The following is a 15,424-nucleotide window of genomic DNA, read 5'->3' as shown; positions in this document are numbered from 1 at the left end:
CATGTCCACGAGGATATGGAAAGCAATTTTTTTCTCCATCTCCCACTCCCTATACATTTCCTGCATTAATGCCCAATGCCGGGGATGTTCCAGCTGCATCCTCCAAAGTGATGTCCTACAAGTTTCAGCATTATGAGTTGCACAACCTCCTATGGTAACCTCCATACATGATCTTACAGGAAAGACAGTTTAGATTCAGATTCCAGTGAGTATCATATATAGACATATCATTCCTTAGCATCCCAATGTCCTTCAATGGCAGTCAACCTCCTCTTCAGCCACAGGTAAAGCACAACTAGACAAACAGATATTCCTTGCAGTGAGCATTGAGCCCGATGTATGGTCTTCAGATGACGTCACTCCTTAGACGTTCTCCTTGTGCGATCACCTCAGTCTTTATGTGATGGATGAATATACAGCAGGACATCAGCACAATGAAGACAGATATTGCCAGACGTATGAGATTCCTCATGGTGTAATTTGCCATTCGTAGGTACTTTGAGATTTCATCTGAAATGAAGGTAGAAGAAAGAGTTATATTGCCCTACAAAATACACAAGATATTCACTTTCTCCTGTACCAACCATTTTAGGCAAACCCAAACAAAGTAGATAAATATGAGGCTTGGATGACTGGTGAGGGGGTCACAGAAAAACTCTCCTGACAAAAACATGGATGCTATTGCTGACATCCTTCTGAAGTTGCCAATTTCCTGACTGCTCATTGCTTAGGTTTTGTTCAGCTCATGTAACCTTGCACAAATGGGTCAGTTGATTGTTGTTTTAGTTTTGATGGGTAGTGTGTTCGGTCAAAGTGGACCTCTGTTGGTATAAATCCCCTACATATCACAAAAACACCCAGTGATCACTCAGACTGTACATTGTATTTTTTTTTTTTTTAGCAAGACAACAACATGAGACTGTGTGAGATGGGGAAACAGCTCTCATTGTTTGAACACTGTGTGGAAGTAAATTAATGTTTTGACTGACATTCTGTGGTTTAGCCACAAGATATCACTGTTTTTCTAACACAGGCTCAGACTGCATAGATATTTGTATATTCATGAAGAGGTGGGGTTTTTTGCACTCAGAGTTGGAGTTTAGTAAACAGGAAGAGGAGACTGCAGCCATGTTTTGGATGATGCTGAATGAAGGGGCCATGTGAGCTGAGTGAAGCTGATGAGATTGCTGCCAGGAAGCTGATGAGATTGCTGCCAGGAATACTGATGAGATTGCTGCCAGAAATGCTGATGAGATTGCTGCCAGAAAGGCTGATGAGAGCAGAGGAACTAAACAACATATACGGCAAGACCGCATGCTTGTTGGAGAGACATTTGTTCTGTTCAGAGTCACCAGTGGATGAAAAGCAGACCCGGGTCGGTAAGATCGTGCACGCACCTCATTTCAGTGTTAGCGCCTAGAGACTAAGGCCAGGCCTATAGTTAGTTAGTTAGGGTCTCTGTTTGTGTCAGGCCACAAGTGTTGTTACTGATTATTGGAAGGACTCCACAACTTAAAGTGACATTTCACATTGGAGAGCTGATAAAATCCCACAAACTCAAGCCAGACTGGCGTTTTGCTCAGAAGGAATACTCAGGCACGTGCTACAGGACCAGTTATGGGAGGGGGAATACTGTAGAGTTGTGTAAGATTGTAAGCTGTTGTGCTGCACCGCAGACTAGCCCATACCGTACACCCATACACTGATTCCTGCTCTGTAGGGTAATAACAGGTAAGGTGTGGCAGCTTAGTTGTGCCCCCCCAGTAGGTAAATTACTACACCTTCTACCTTCATCCATCAGGAGGCGCCGTGCTGTGCAGCACAAGGGTCTCAGCCTTTGGGCCGGGTGTATGTAAATTTATAGTATGTTTCCAGCATTTGTGGTTGTGTTTATTTGCCACATCTAAGTAAAATTCTGTTGTGGCAAAAGCTGGTGTTCGGGTTGCTTTCCTCGTTCGTAACTTCGCTGTATCCTGGGGAGCCCACCCCGGTACACGGCTTACAACTGCAGCAAGGGTCTATCTGTGAAGACAACCAAGAATGGCACAGGCACCAAGGTTTACATCACTGTGAAGACTCTGAGCCGGTATCTCAGTTCAGGAAGGTAGATGGTGACCCTGGATGATACCTGATCAAAGATGGTGCGTAAAAGTAGAAAAATTAGTTGTCACACAAGCCATAAACCACAAAGACATTGGGGTAGGAGGAAATACAAACAAGTCTGTGGTATTCCAACTACAAACATACATTTCAGTATGTTGAACACAGATAAAGACATAGCAGGGATCTATCTCAGTCACCAGTATAAATACAAGATAAATACTTGTAGAGGTGTGTAGCACTACCCCCTCAGGGGCCGCTGGTTCTGAATTGGGTCCCCCCTTAAGCTCTGCACAGCCAGGTAACATGTACTTCCCACACCTGTACACTTGAAGTCAGTAAACAGTCCTTGAACTTGGTTTTGTTGTTTTTTTTTATTAGGGGTTAACAGTTTGGATGGGGTCTAGGGGTATATGGGATGCCCAAGGACCTGAAGAACTTTAGAACAACTTTTGAGCAACTATGTACAAAAAATGCAGATAGCAACAGTCTCAAAGTCTTAAAGAGCACTAAAAGCTCCTTGGTGTACCTCCTTAGATCCCTGATGATTCCTTCTCTTGACCCAGCTGCCTGAGGATGTCCCTGAGCAAGGGAGCCCAGGAGCTACCAATTGAACAGTCCCAGATGAGAAGCTAGTTGGGTATTACACCTGACTGCCCTCTCCCTTTATCTGTCCCAGGGGGTGTAGGAGTACTCACACTGTTCTCTCCTGCTAGCTTAGTGGGTTGGTTGCTGCCTTCAGGTCTCATGCTGGGCTTGCTTCTTCCCTGTTGCTCAGGCTGGACGTTGAAGCAGTGGAGATCCTCCTCTCCAGCATCCTGCCTGCAGGTAGGCTCGCCTCCCTGGGGCCCCCTCTCAGGCTACACACTTAAGCCCTCCCCACTCCATCTTCCATCCTGCACTGCCCACTTCTCCCCAGTCTTTGTCATTTTTAAGGGTTGCCCTGGACACCATGCCCAGCCTCCTGCCCGGGGATTGGCCAGGGTCCCTCAAACATGCATATCTGAGCTTCCTCCCCTCCACCACCCTCTTCTAGAAAGTTCTCTAGTTTCTGGAAAAGTGGGAATGCTCCAGAAGCCCTTACCTGTAGAACCTCCCTAACCTGTCCTGAGGTGGACATCTGCCTCACTCCCAGCCTGACTCATCCCAGGCTGCTACTCAGCCTCTATCAAAAAAAAAAAAAGCAAAATAACAAAACTCCCTAGCTAAGCCTGGGGGGTGTTACCTGTGTAAATAATATTTTGTTTATTAGGTGAAAATGTACTCCTGAAAATTTACTGAAATTTGAATTAAGTTCTGAACTTTCCAAAATGAAGAGACTTGTAAATGTACTTACCGGTCCTGCAGTATGACCAGGGGAGGACAGCTTTTGAGGCTTTACTGACTGGATTTTCTGCTGTGCATATATAGGTAAAGTTGGGGGGAGATTGGATTGGGGGGGAATGTGTGCTAGGAGAGGGGGATTGAGGGGATTTGTGTTAAGAGGGGAAATTGGGGGGTGTTGTGCCAGGAGGGGGGATTTGTGCTGGAGGGGGGATTGTTATGAGTTGTGGTAGGAGGGGGGATGGGGCGGGAATTTGTACTGGGAGAGAGGCGTGGAGAGGGAGTGTTGTGCTAGGAGGGAGTACTAGTTGGGGGATTGGGGGGAGGTTGTGCTTGGAGGGGGGATTTGTGCTGGGAGATGGGATTGGGGGGATGTGTGCTAGGAGAGGGGGATTGAGGGGATTTGTGTTAAGAGGGGAAATTGGGGGGTGTTGTGCCAGGAGGGGGGATTTGTGCTGGAGGGGGGATTGTTATGAGTTGTGGTAGGAGGGGGGATGGGGCCGGAATTTGTACTGGGAGAGAGGCGTGGAGAGGGAGTGTTTTGCTAGGAGGGAGTACTAGTTGGAGGATTGGGGGGAGGTTGTGCTAGGAGGGGCGATTTGGAGGGGATTTGTGCTGGGAGATGGGATTGGGGGGATGTGTGCTAGGAGAGGGGGATTGGGGGGATTTGTGTTAGAAGGGGAAATGGGGGAAGGTTGTGCCAGGAGGGGGGATTTGTGCTGGAGGGGGGATTGTTATGAGTTGTGCTACGAGGGGGGATGTGGGTGGGGAGGAAAGATGGGAAGGGTCATTTAGAGGGGGTTGTGCTAGGAGGTGGGATTGGGGGGGAGAGGATTTTTGCTACGGTGGATGATTTGAGTGGAAAGAGGATGTGTGCTAGGAGGGGTGAAGTAGAATTACAGTTGATGTTTTAATTTTCTTTTTTTGGGGGGGGGGGTGCAAGTACCCAGCCCTGTCCATTCCCAGAAATAGCAGGCAAAGCACAGGTTCACAATAAAGTGTGAAGTGTAACTCTAGGTGCAAGTATAAGCCGTGTTGTACCTACCTTCTCGGCAGTACTTCCAGGGGAGGACATCTTTCCAGACGTTACTGATGGGATTTTGTGCTGTACATACATAGGTGAAGTTGACATGACTTGGCGGTACAACCACAACGCCCTGCGTATCATTAATGTCAGTGCTGTTTAAACACGTCCAGGCGACGGTCACATTGCTGCTATTTACTGAACACGTCAAGATGACCTCACACGTCTTATTATCGGTGACATTGGATGTGATGACGACATCCTCAGCCGTTAAGTTTCCTAAAGGAAAAAAAAAAACATGGAGCGTCAGACATCCCTCCAGAGAAGTATTGCCGCTCCCGCCCCCCACCGTGATGCTGAGTGTCGGGGTAATGTCACTGCTGTGTACACTCCTCCAGGCGACGGTCACATTGCTTCCATTTACTGAACATACAAGATGACCTCACACGTCTTATTATCCATCACATTGGAGCTGATGGCGATATCCTCAAATGCTAAGTTACCTGGAGGATGGGAGCAATAAACATTGTAAACGTCTCTCTGGAAAAGTATTAAAACTCCTAACCCTGGTGCTACAAATGTCATTATAGATTGTGTCAAATCCACGAATATTACAATTTTGTTTTGGAAGCTAAACGTATTGAAATGCTAATTAAAGGACCACTAGGGCCCTGTGGCTTTTGTATTTTAAATGATAGAGACAGAATATCTACCAAAAATCCAGAAAAAAACACACATGATACAAATGTTATAAATTGAGTTGCAGTTCAGTGAGTAAAATAAGTATTTGATCCCCAAGCAAAATAATGACTTCATACTTGGTGGAGGAACCCTTGATGGCACGTACAGAAGTAAGACGTTTCTTGTAGTTGGTTGCCAGGTTTGCACACATCTCAGGAGGGATTTTGGTCCACTCTTCTTTACAGATCTCTAAATCCTTAGGGTTTCTTGACCGTCGCTTGACAACTCAAAGTTTCAGCTCCCTCCATATATTTTCTATAGGATTAAGGTCTGGAGGCTCCATGACCTTAATGTGCTTCTTCTTGAGACACTTCTTTGCTGCCTTGGCTGTATTCTTCGGGTCATTGTCATGGTGGAAGACCCATCCACGACCCATCTTCAGTGTTCTGGCTGAGGGGAAAAGGTTCTCATCCAAGATTTTACAATACATTGCCCCGTTCATTGGCCCATCAATGCGGCAAAGTCGGTCTGTAGCTTTAGCAGAGAAGCAGCCCCAAAACATAATGTTTCCAACTCCGTGCTTGACTGTAGGGATGGTGTTACTAGGGTCATAGTCAGCATTTTTCTTCCTCCAAACATGGTGAGTTGAGTTAATACCAAAGAGCTCATTTTTGGTCTCATCTGACCACAGCACTTTCTCCCAATCCTTCTCTGAACCATTTAGATGTTCATTGGCAAACTTCATATGGGCCTGTACATGTGCCTTCTTGAGGAGGGGTACCTTGCAGGCACTGCAGGATTTCAATCCATGGGGGTGTATTGTGTTACCAACAGGGGCGGACTGACCATTTGGAAACTCGGGTGCTGCCCGAGGGCCCGGGGTCAGTAGGGGGCCCCATGAGATGCCCCTGGTACCTTTTTCATAGGCTTTTTTGAGTTTGGGCAAGGACACAGGAGCCCCATGATCCCCTATTGCCTGGGGCCCCATGAGTTGTCAGTCCACCCCTGGTTACCAATGGTTTGTTTGATGACAGTGGTCCCAACTGCCTTGAGATGCTTCACAAGCTCCTCCTGTGTAGTTCTGGACTGATCTCTCACTTTCTTATGATCATCCTTACCCCACGAGGTGAAATCTTGCATTGAGCTACAGACCGAGGGTGACTGATGGTTATTTTTGTATTTCCTCCATTTGCGAATAACCACTCTAACAGTTCTCTCCTTCTCACTGAGCTTCTTGCTGATGGTCCTGTAGCCCATTCTAGCCTTGTGCATGTCTACAATATTGGCGTCCTTTGACAGCTCTTTGGCCTTGCCTATGGTGGTGAGTAGGGGTGGTCTATATGTTGGTTCCCAGGTTGAGGAAAGGAGTGACGTGAGCCTAGAGAGAGGGGATGCCAGTGAGGGAAAAGAAATCGACAGTCATGTTCCCCCAGCCATAGGACAAATGCCAAGTTGGCTCCAGAGAAGAGGAGGAAGAGGATGATGAGGTCACTGACTGTACTTGGGTGCCTGAGAGAGCAGAGGAGGAAAGTGAGGAGGAGGCACAACTCCAATGAAGAAGGATGTCCTCCAGGGGCAGCCAACTGATGGCATCACACGACAGAGCTCCACAGGGGCAGGGTGCTGCTGAATACCGGCAGACTCCCAAAAGTTCTCTGGTGTGAGCTTTTTTCAACGCATGTGCAGCAGACCACAGTGTTGCTGTTTGCAGTCTCTGTCTGAAGCGGATCAAGCGTGACCAAAACACCAGCCACTTGGGCACCACATGATTGAGAAGGCATATGAGGAGCTGCCATGCAGCCCGTTGGCAACACCACCTGAAAGACCCACATCCTAAAAAGGTGCAGACTTCTCTTTGCTCCTCATCTGGGATCTCTACCCCTTCTATAAAATGTCAAGTCTTCACAACAGGCTCCACTGAGAGGAGTGATGGTACAGCCATGGGTGCCACAGGTCCTTGCACCCAATCTGCTAGCAGTACACCACCTGTTGAGCTCATTACTAGTAGTAAAAAAAAAAAATGACAGTATATATACCGCCATTTGTAGACGCTGTAACCAATCAATATACGCTTATTGGGATTAAGTAGCAGAATACATATTGGCCTAAATTTCTGAAGAAATCAGATTTTTAATTTTTTTTCTATTGGATATGTTTTATAGCAGTAAATAAAAAATATTGTTTTTTTTTTAATTGTCAATTACCCCCTCCAATTACCCCAGTCCATATCCAAATTCCTAGTTTCTCTCCTTTCCCGTGATGATCCATCTATATCTGTATCACTTCCCTTCTATCTCCTTCTCTCTGTCGGAAACTCCATTAGAACTCCCTCAAATACTCCTCCACCTACCGTATTTTTCGCTCCATAAGACGCACCTAGGTTTTAGAGGAGGAAAACAAGAAAAAAAATTTTGAACCAATGGACTGCAGGCATAGTACAGGAGATGACCAGAGACTGCGGATATAGTACAGGAGACGACCAGAGACTGCGGACACAGTACAGGAGATGACCAGAGACTGCAGACATAGTACAGGAGATGGCCAGAGACTGCGGACACAGTACAGGAGATGACCAGAGACTGCAGACATAGTACAGGAGATGACCAGAGACTGCGGACATAGTACAGGAGATGACCAGAGACTGCGGACACGGTACAGGAGATGACCAGAGACTGCGGACACAGTACAGGAGATGACCAGAGACTGCAGACACAGCACAGGAGATGACCAGAGACTGCGGATACAGTACAGGAGATGACCAGAGACTGCGGACACGGTAAAGGAGATGACCAGAGACTGCGGACACGGTACAGGAGATGTCCAGAGACTGCGGACACGGTACAGGAGATGACCAGAGACTGCGGACACGGTACAGGAGATGACCAGAGACTGCTGACACGGTACAGGAGATGACCAGAGACTGTGGATATAGTACAGGAGATGACCAGAGACTGCGGACATAGTACAGGAGATGACCAGAGACTGCGGACATAGTACAGGAGATGACCAGAGACTGCGGACACAGTACAGGAGATGACCAGAGACTGCAGACATAGTACAGGAGATGACCAGAGACTGCGGACATAGTACAGGAGATGACCAGAGACTGCGGACACGGTACAGGAGATGACCAGAGACTGCGGACACAGTACAGGAGATGACCAGAGACTGCAGACACAGCACAGGAGATGACCAGAGACTGCGGATACAGTACAGGAGATGACCAGAGACTGCGGACACGGTAAAGGAGATGACCAGAGACTGCGGACACGGTACAGGAGATGTCCAGAGACTGCGGACACGGTACAGGAGATGACCAGAGACTGCGGACACGGTACAGGAGATGACCAGAGACTGCTGACACGGTACAGGAGATGACCAGAGACTGTGGATATAGTACAGGAGATGACCAGAGACTGCGGACATAGTACAGGAGATGACCAGAGACTGCGGACATAGTACAGGAGATGACCAGAGACTGCGGACACGGTACAGGAGATGACAAGAGACTGCGGACACGGTACAGGAGATGACCAGAGACTGCGGACACAGTACAGGAGATGACCAGAGACTGTGGACACAGTACAGGAGATGACCAGAGACTGTGGACATAGTACAGGAGATGACCAGAAACTGCGGACATAGTACAGGAGATGACCAGAGACTGCGGACACGGTACAGGAAATGACAAGAGACTGCTGACATGGTACAGGAGATGACCAGAGACTGCGGACACGGTACAGGAGATGACCAGAGACTGCAGACACGGTACAGGAGATGACCAGAGACTGCATACATAGTACAGGAGATGACCAGAGACTGCAGACATAGTACAGGAGATGGCCAGAGACTGCGGACACAGTACAGGAGATGACCAGAGACTGCAGACATAGTACAGGAGATGACCAGAGACTGCGGACATAGTACAGGAGATGACCAGAGACTGCGGACACGGTACAGGAGATGACCAGAGACTGCGGACAAAGTACAGGAGATGACCAGAGACTGCAGACACAGCACAGGAGATGACCAGAGACTGCGGATACAGTACAGGAGATGACCAGAGACTGCGGACACGGTAAAGGAGATGACCAGAGACTGCGGACACGGTACAGGAGATGTCCAGAGACTGCGGACACGGTACAGGAGATGACCAGAGACTGCGGACACGGTACAGGAGATGACCAGAGACTGCTGACACGGTACAGGAGATGACCAGAGACTGTGGACATAGTACAGGAGATGACCAGAGACTGCGGACATAGTACAGGAGATGACCAGAGACTGCGGACATAGTACAGGAGATGACCAGAGACTGCGGACACGGTAAAGGAGATGACCAGAGACTGCGGACACGGTACAGGAGATGTCCAGAGACTGCGGACACGGTACAGGAGATGACCAGAGACTGCGGACACGGTACAGGAGATGACCAGAGACTGCTGACACGGTACAGGAGATGACCAGAGACTGTGGATATAGTACAGGAGATGACCAGAGACTGCGGACATAGTACAGGAGATGACCAGAGACTGCGGACACAGTACAGGAGATGACCAGAGACTGCGGACACGGTACAGGAGATGACAAGAGACTGCGGACACGGTACAGGAGATGACCAGAGACTGCGGACACAGTACAGGAGATGACCAGAGACTGTGGACACAGTACAGGAGATGACCAGAGACTGCGGACATAGTACAGGAGATGACCAGAAACTGCGGACATAGTACAGGAGATGACCAGAGACTGCGGACACGGTACAGGAAATGACAAGAGACTGCTGACATGGTACAGGAGATGACCAGAGACTGCGGACACGGTACAGGAGATGACCAGAGACTGCAGACATGGTACAGGAGATGACCAGAGACTGCAGACACGGTACAGGAGATGACCAGAGACTGCAGACATAGTACAGGAGATGACCAGAGACTGCAGACATAGTACAGGAGATGACCAGAGACTGCGGACACAGTACAGGAGATGACCAGAGACTGCGGACAGTACATATATACTGTACAGTTGTGACCAAAATTATTCAACCCCCAATGCTGTAAAGGGGTTTAGGGACTATAGTGTACATTTGGAATTGTATTCAGAATCAAATCCTACAAGGACGTTGTAACTACCCAAATGCAACTAAAATGACATCAATTGTTTATGTAATACAGTAGTAAATGGTTCTTATGTGGTTTCTTCATTGCCACAATTATTCAACCCCTTAAAGACTACCACTCTGAAGAACAGAGGTTCATACAGGTGCTTTCCATCAGGTATTGAAAACACCTGTGGATGTCACCGAGCAGCAATCAAGCATAATAAGCACCAATTAGGCAGCTTTAAAATGACTGTGATACTCAGCTCCTTCTAGACATTTACTGGTGTGGTTACAAACATGGTGAAGGCAAGAGAATGGTCCAGGAAGACAAGAGAAGAGGTGATTTCTCTTCACAGGAAGGGCAATGGCTATAAGAAGATTGCAAAGATGTTAAACATACCAAGAGACACCTTAGGAAGCATCATTCGCAAATTCAAGGCAAAGGGCACTGTTGAAACGCTACCTGGTCGTGGCAGAAAGAAGATGCTGACTTCGACTGCTGTGCGCTACCTGAAGCGTAGAGTGGAGAGAAGTCCCCGTGTGACTGCTGAGGAACTGAGAAAAGATTTGTCAGATGTGGGTACAGAAGTTTCAGCCCAGACAATAAGACGCACACTGCGTAATGAAGGCCTCCGTGCCAGAACTCCCAGGCGTACCCCCTTGCTGTCTCCAAAGAATAAGAAGAGTCGACTGCAGTATGCCAAAAGCCATGTGGACAAACCACAAAAGTTGTGGGATAGTGTTCTGTGGACTGATGAAACAAAATTAGAACTGTTTGGGCCCATGGATCAACGCTATGTTTGGAGGAGGAAGAACAAGGCCTATGATGAAAAGAACACCTTGCCTACTGTGAAGCATGGTGGAGGGTCAATCATGCTTTGGGGCTGTTTTGCTTCTGCAGGTACAGGGAAGCTTCAGCGTGTGCAAGGTACCATGAATTCTCTTCAGTACCAGGAGATATTGGATGGAAACGTGATGCAGTCCGTCACACACCTGAGGCTTGGGAGACGTTGGACCTTTCAACAGGACAATGATCCCAAGCATACCTCCAAGTCCACTAGAGCATGGTTGCAGAGGAAAGGCTGGAACATTTTGGAGTGGCCATCGCAGTCACCAGACTTAAATCCGATTGAGAACCTCTGGTGGGACTTAAAGAAAGCAGTTGCAGTGCGCAAGCCTAAGAATGTGACTGAACTGGAGGCCTTTGCCCATGAAGAATGGGCGAAGATACCCGTAGATCGCTGCAAGACACTTGTGTCAAGCTATGCTTCACGTTTAAAAGCTGTTATAACTGTAAAAGGATGCTGTACTAAGTACTAAGATTGAATGTCACTTGGGGGTTGAATAAAACTGATAATGCTGTGAGCACAGAAAAGACATTTGTGGTTATTTCATTATAACTGTTATGTTATATTTGTCTGACCTACAAGTGCCTCTTTAATGTAAATGTAAGCAAGATGACTGAATGATCAAAAGCAATGTCAAACTGGCCAAAACACTCAATTTCAGTGGGGGTTGAATAATTTTGGTCACAACTGTATATCAGATTAAAAGAGACCCTGTGTGAATCTGATCATGTGTCTGGTGTCAAATCGGCATTGCTAAAGATTATACTTACTGAACACTGTGAGATGGTATCTGCAGATCAGTATCTCTTCCCCAGTGGTGATTTGTACCCGGTAGGTCCCCCGATCTTCCAGTCTCGGCTCAGTTATGATTAAGGATCCATCAGATGTGCTGCTCAGTCTTCCTTTATGCTCTCTATAGTCAATATCAACAGGTTCTCCTGGTTTTGTTGTGGCGATAATAGCACCAATTTTTTCAAAAGTCCAAATAATTTTTCTGACCCCAGTGTAGCTGACTTGTAGAGTGACAGCTCCTCCCACAGCGCCATTTACATTTCTCTCACAGGGGTCCTCACTCATCACATCTGATAAAGAAGAACAATACTTGGTGTCAGCGGTCACCAGACATTACATCATATTACATTTCATTATATGCAGCTCTTCTATTGGATCGGACTACGCGGCCCAGCCTTCCCTCCCCATGTGCACCAATGAGCCTTGGCCACCCATGGCCCTGTCTCCCTTTCGCCGGTTTTTCTTCTTTGGTCTGTCCTGACCAATGCAGACCGGGAACATCCCTCAAGAGCTGCAGTTTTGACGTTGGCCTAGCCATTGTCCTTCTCCCTGGGAAGCTCTAAAGCAGGGGTTGTCAACCTTACTGAGACCAGGGCCTGGTAGATTCCTACAAAACCCAACATGACCCAACAGTAAAGAGAAAAAAAAAGTCTATACTTACACAATATATTAAAATATGTATTGAAGGGTCTGGATTGGGCTGGGAGTCATTGTGGGGAGGATGAAGGTTCTGGGGGAGGTTAGGGAACTCTGCAGCTTGGTGGTTCTGTAGGGGGTGAGGTTTCGAGAGAACGGGGAGGGAGGGCTATAGAGGGCTGGGTACTTTGCTTGGGGCACTGTGGAAGACTAGAAGGCTGGGGGTACTGTGGACCACTGTTAGAAGTTTGTGGTGCTATGAAGGCTCTGCAGCAAGCTAGAGGGCACTGTAGGGGGCAGGTCTATATGCGGTTAAGCAGCACTGCGGGAGCTGAGGTCTTTCAGGGGGCCTGGGGTCACTGTGGCCCATTGTGGGAAGTTGTGTGGTACTATGAGAAATAGAAGGCACTATGGCAGGGGACCTGCAGATGGCTGGGAGACCAGGAGGAGAAAGGCCATGGCCAGGCATTGAGAACCACTGCTATAAAAGACACCCAAACGTGCCTTGCAACTCCACTTCACCTATATTCCAGCCAGTTCCAGATATCTTTTAGATGTTTTGAAAATTAACCAGCTGATCCACATTTTCCTAAATTTTTCTATTCTGTCTTCTTCAATTTGACACAACATCCTCCATCCTGACATGGCCAGGCATTGAGATCCACTGCTATGAAAGACATCCAAAAGTGCAACTCCATTTCATCCACCGCATGATGACCTAAACCAGGGGTCTCCAAACTTTCTAAACAAAGGGCAAGTTTACTGTCCTTCAGACTTTGAGGGGGCCAGACTGTGGCCAGTGAGAGTAGAAAATACCCCAGAATCAATGGGAGTAAACAATACCATTCATTGTACATTCAGTAACCCTCAAAGGGTGTACAATCTAAGGTCCCTAACTCACATATATACAGATCATGGGTGGACTGACAACTCATGGGGCCCCCGAGAAATATGGGATCATGGGGCCCCTGTGTCCTTGCCCAAACTCAAAAAAGCCTATGAAAAAGGTACCAGGGGCATCTCATGGGGCCCCCTACTGACACTGGGTCCTCAGGCAGTGCCCAAGTTTCCAAATGGTCAGTGATACAGATATTAGGGTCAATTTACCTACCATCATGTGTTAGGAGTGTGGGAGGAAGCCCACAAAGGTACAGGGAGAACAAGCAGACTCCAGGCAGGTGGTGCCATGGTTAGGATTTGAACCAACAACCCTAGTACTGCCAGGCAGAAGTGCTAACCATTTAGCCACCGTGGTGCTGGCTGCTAAAGAGTCTATTGATGTTGGCTGCTGGGGGATCTGTTGTTTATTGCTGGGGGTCTATGGTTGCTGGGGTAGTATTTTGTTAAGAGTCCATTGTTGCTGGGGAATCTATTGTTGCTGGGGGGGGGTTCTCTATTGCTGCTGGCTGCATGGAATCTATTTTATTAGGGGAAGGTGCGGTGGGGGGGGGGGTAGTATGGAGGCAAGAAGTGACTCAGAATGGGGATGTTTCCAGACCTCTTCTCTGAGAAAAAAAAGCCTACATAAAAGTATAAAAAAAGAACAATATGGTGATAATCCTCATCATGCAGAGACCTAGAGGTGACCACTCGAGGGAGACATGGACGGGAAATGATCAAACTGTGGATCAGTAGATGTAAGAGACAATACAACGCAGACACAACACACCCCGTACGTATCCTGGTGTCAGTGAGTTTTGAATGCAGGGATCCCTATACATGGTATGAATTTCAGATGCAAGAAACCCCCCCAGTCATCTAGCCAATCTGTCTGCTCAGGAAGTAGAACTCTTCATCTACCATCAATATTCTGCTACTTTTGTTCATTACTCTATAAAAGTCAGTAAATATAATCTCCTGTGATGGTCAAAGTGATCGATAAATGACTAGAGAAACAAAATGAGGACATCCTTACAGTTCTGAAGAGTCAACAACACGACCATCCAGAGGTAGAATGGAGACATTGTGTCTGTCCGCGTGGAATGTGTAAGTCGATGGTCAGTGGACAGCTGAGACTGATCTGTATCATGCATGCGGTACAAGACAGGAAATCTGTGAGAGCTCAGCGTTAAAAGAAGGAAGTTCTTTAAATATTTATTATTTCCCATCCACCCTATAGCAGATATACTGCTACAGGACGGTGCGGGTGCACAAAATCACATATACATGCGCTGGTAGGGGGCGCGCACTCTACCTGCGCCGCCATTCGCGGACGCGTCTGTCAAACACCGGGTCCTGGACGGTGATTACCCGCTGGCGCCCAGTGATTAGCGAGCATCTCCAACTTGGAGGAAGACTGTTTTGTTTTTCTAACAGTCCTCCTCCCTCTTAGCTCGGGCACATTGCACAGCACAGCCATCCTGATCAGTGTGCTTACAGTGAAGCACCAACACTCCGCCTCCTAGTAAAACACACCCAACACAACCCATTGATTGCCCCTCTTGTTAACTCCTTCCTGCCCAGTGCCATTAGTACAGTGTCAGTGCTTTTTATTAGCACTGATCACTGTATTGGTGTCACTGAGGATGTCAGTGACACTAAGTCAGTCCCCTGCCCCCCCCCCAGTGTTAGAATGCACAGTACAGCCATCCTGATCAGTGTGCTTACAGTGAAGAACCAACACACCACCCCCTAGTAAAACACACCCAGCACAACCCTTTGATCGCCCCTCTTGTTAACCCCTTCCTGCCCAGTGCCATTAGTACAGTGTCAGTGCTTTTTATTAGCACTGATCACAGTATAGGTGTCACTGGGGATGTCAGTGACACCAAGTCAGTACCCCCCCAGTGTCAGAATGCACAGCACAGCCATCCTGATCAGTGTGCTTACAGTGAAGCACCAACACACCGCCCCCTAGTAAAACATTCCCAGCACAACCCTTTGATTGGTCTCCATGTTAACCCCTTCCTGCCCAGAGCC

At 47.7% G+C, this 15,424-nt stretch overlaps 1 protein-coding gene across 1 annotated transcript; it reads right to left on the bottom strand.

Annotated features, from left to right (window-relative positions):
• Window positions 1–346: 346 nt before the first annotated feature.
• Window positions 347–14,554, bottom strand: LOC149431540 (SLAM family member 9-like). The gene is made up of 4 exons (XM_089665495.1): window positions 14,421–14,554; window positions 11,848–12,159; window positions 4,469–4,726; window positions 347–510 (listed from the first exon to the last, which is right to left on the bottom strand). The coding sequence occupies exons 1-4, from the start codon at window positions 14,536–14,538 to the stop codon at window positions 347–349; spliced, it is 852 nt and encodes a 283-aa protein (XP_089521621.1). The 5' UTR covers window positions 14,539–14,554.
• Between the last annotated feature and the right edge of the window lie 870 nt (window positions 14,555–15,424).

The sequence above is a fragment of the Staurois parvus genome, unplaced genomic scaffold (assembly GCF_062004578.1).
Source record: "Staurois parvus isolate SC_StPar_1 unplaced genomic scaffold, SC_StPar_1.0 ptg002218l, whole genome shotgun sequence".
Lineage (NCBI taxonomy): Eukaryota > Metazoa > Chordata > Amphibia > Anura > Ranidae > Staurois > Staurois parvus.
This window is presented reverse-complemented; position numbering and strand designations above follow the sequence as displayed.

What these genes read in the sequence shown, in the direction of transcription:
- LOC149431540 (XM_089665495.1), bottom strand. Translation starts at nt 14,538, where the DNA reads ATGCATGATACAGATCAGTCTCAGCTGTCCACTGACCATCGACTTACA. An exon ending in GTTGTTGACTCTTCAGAACT is followed by an intron (nt 12,160 to 14,420) that starts GTAAGGATGTCC and finishes CTTCTTTATCAG; the next exon opens with ATGTGATGAGTGAGGACCCC. An exon ending in ATACCATCTCACAGTGTTCA is followed by an intron (nt 4,727 to 11,847) that starts GTAAGTATAATC and finishes TTTTTCCTTTAG; the next exon opens with GAAACTTAACGGCTGAGGAT.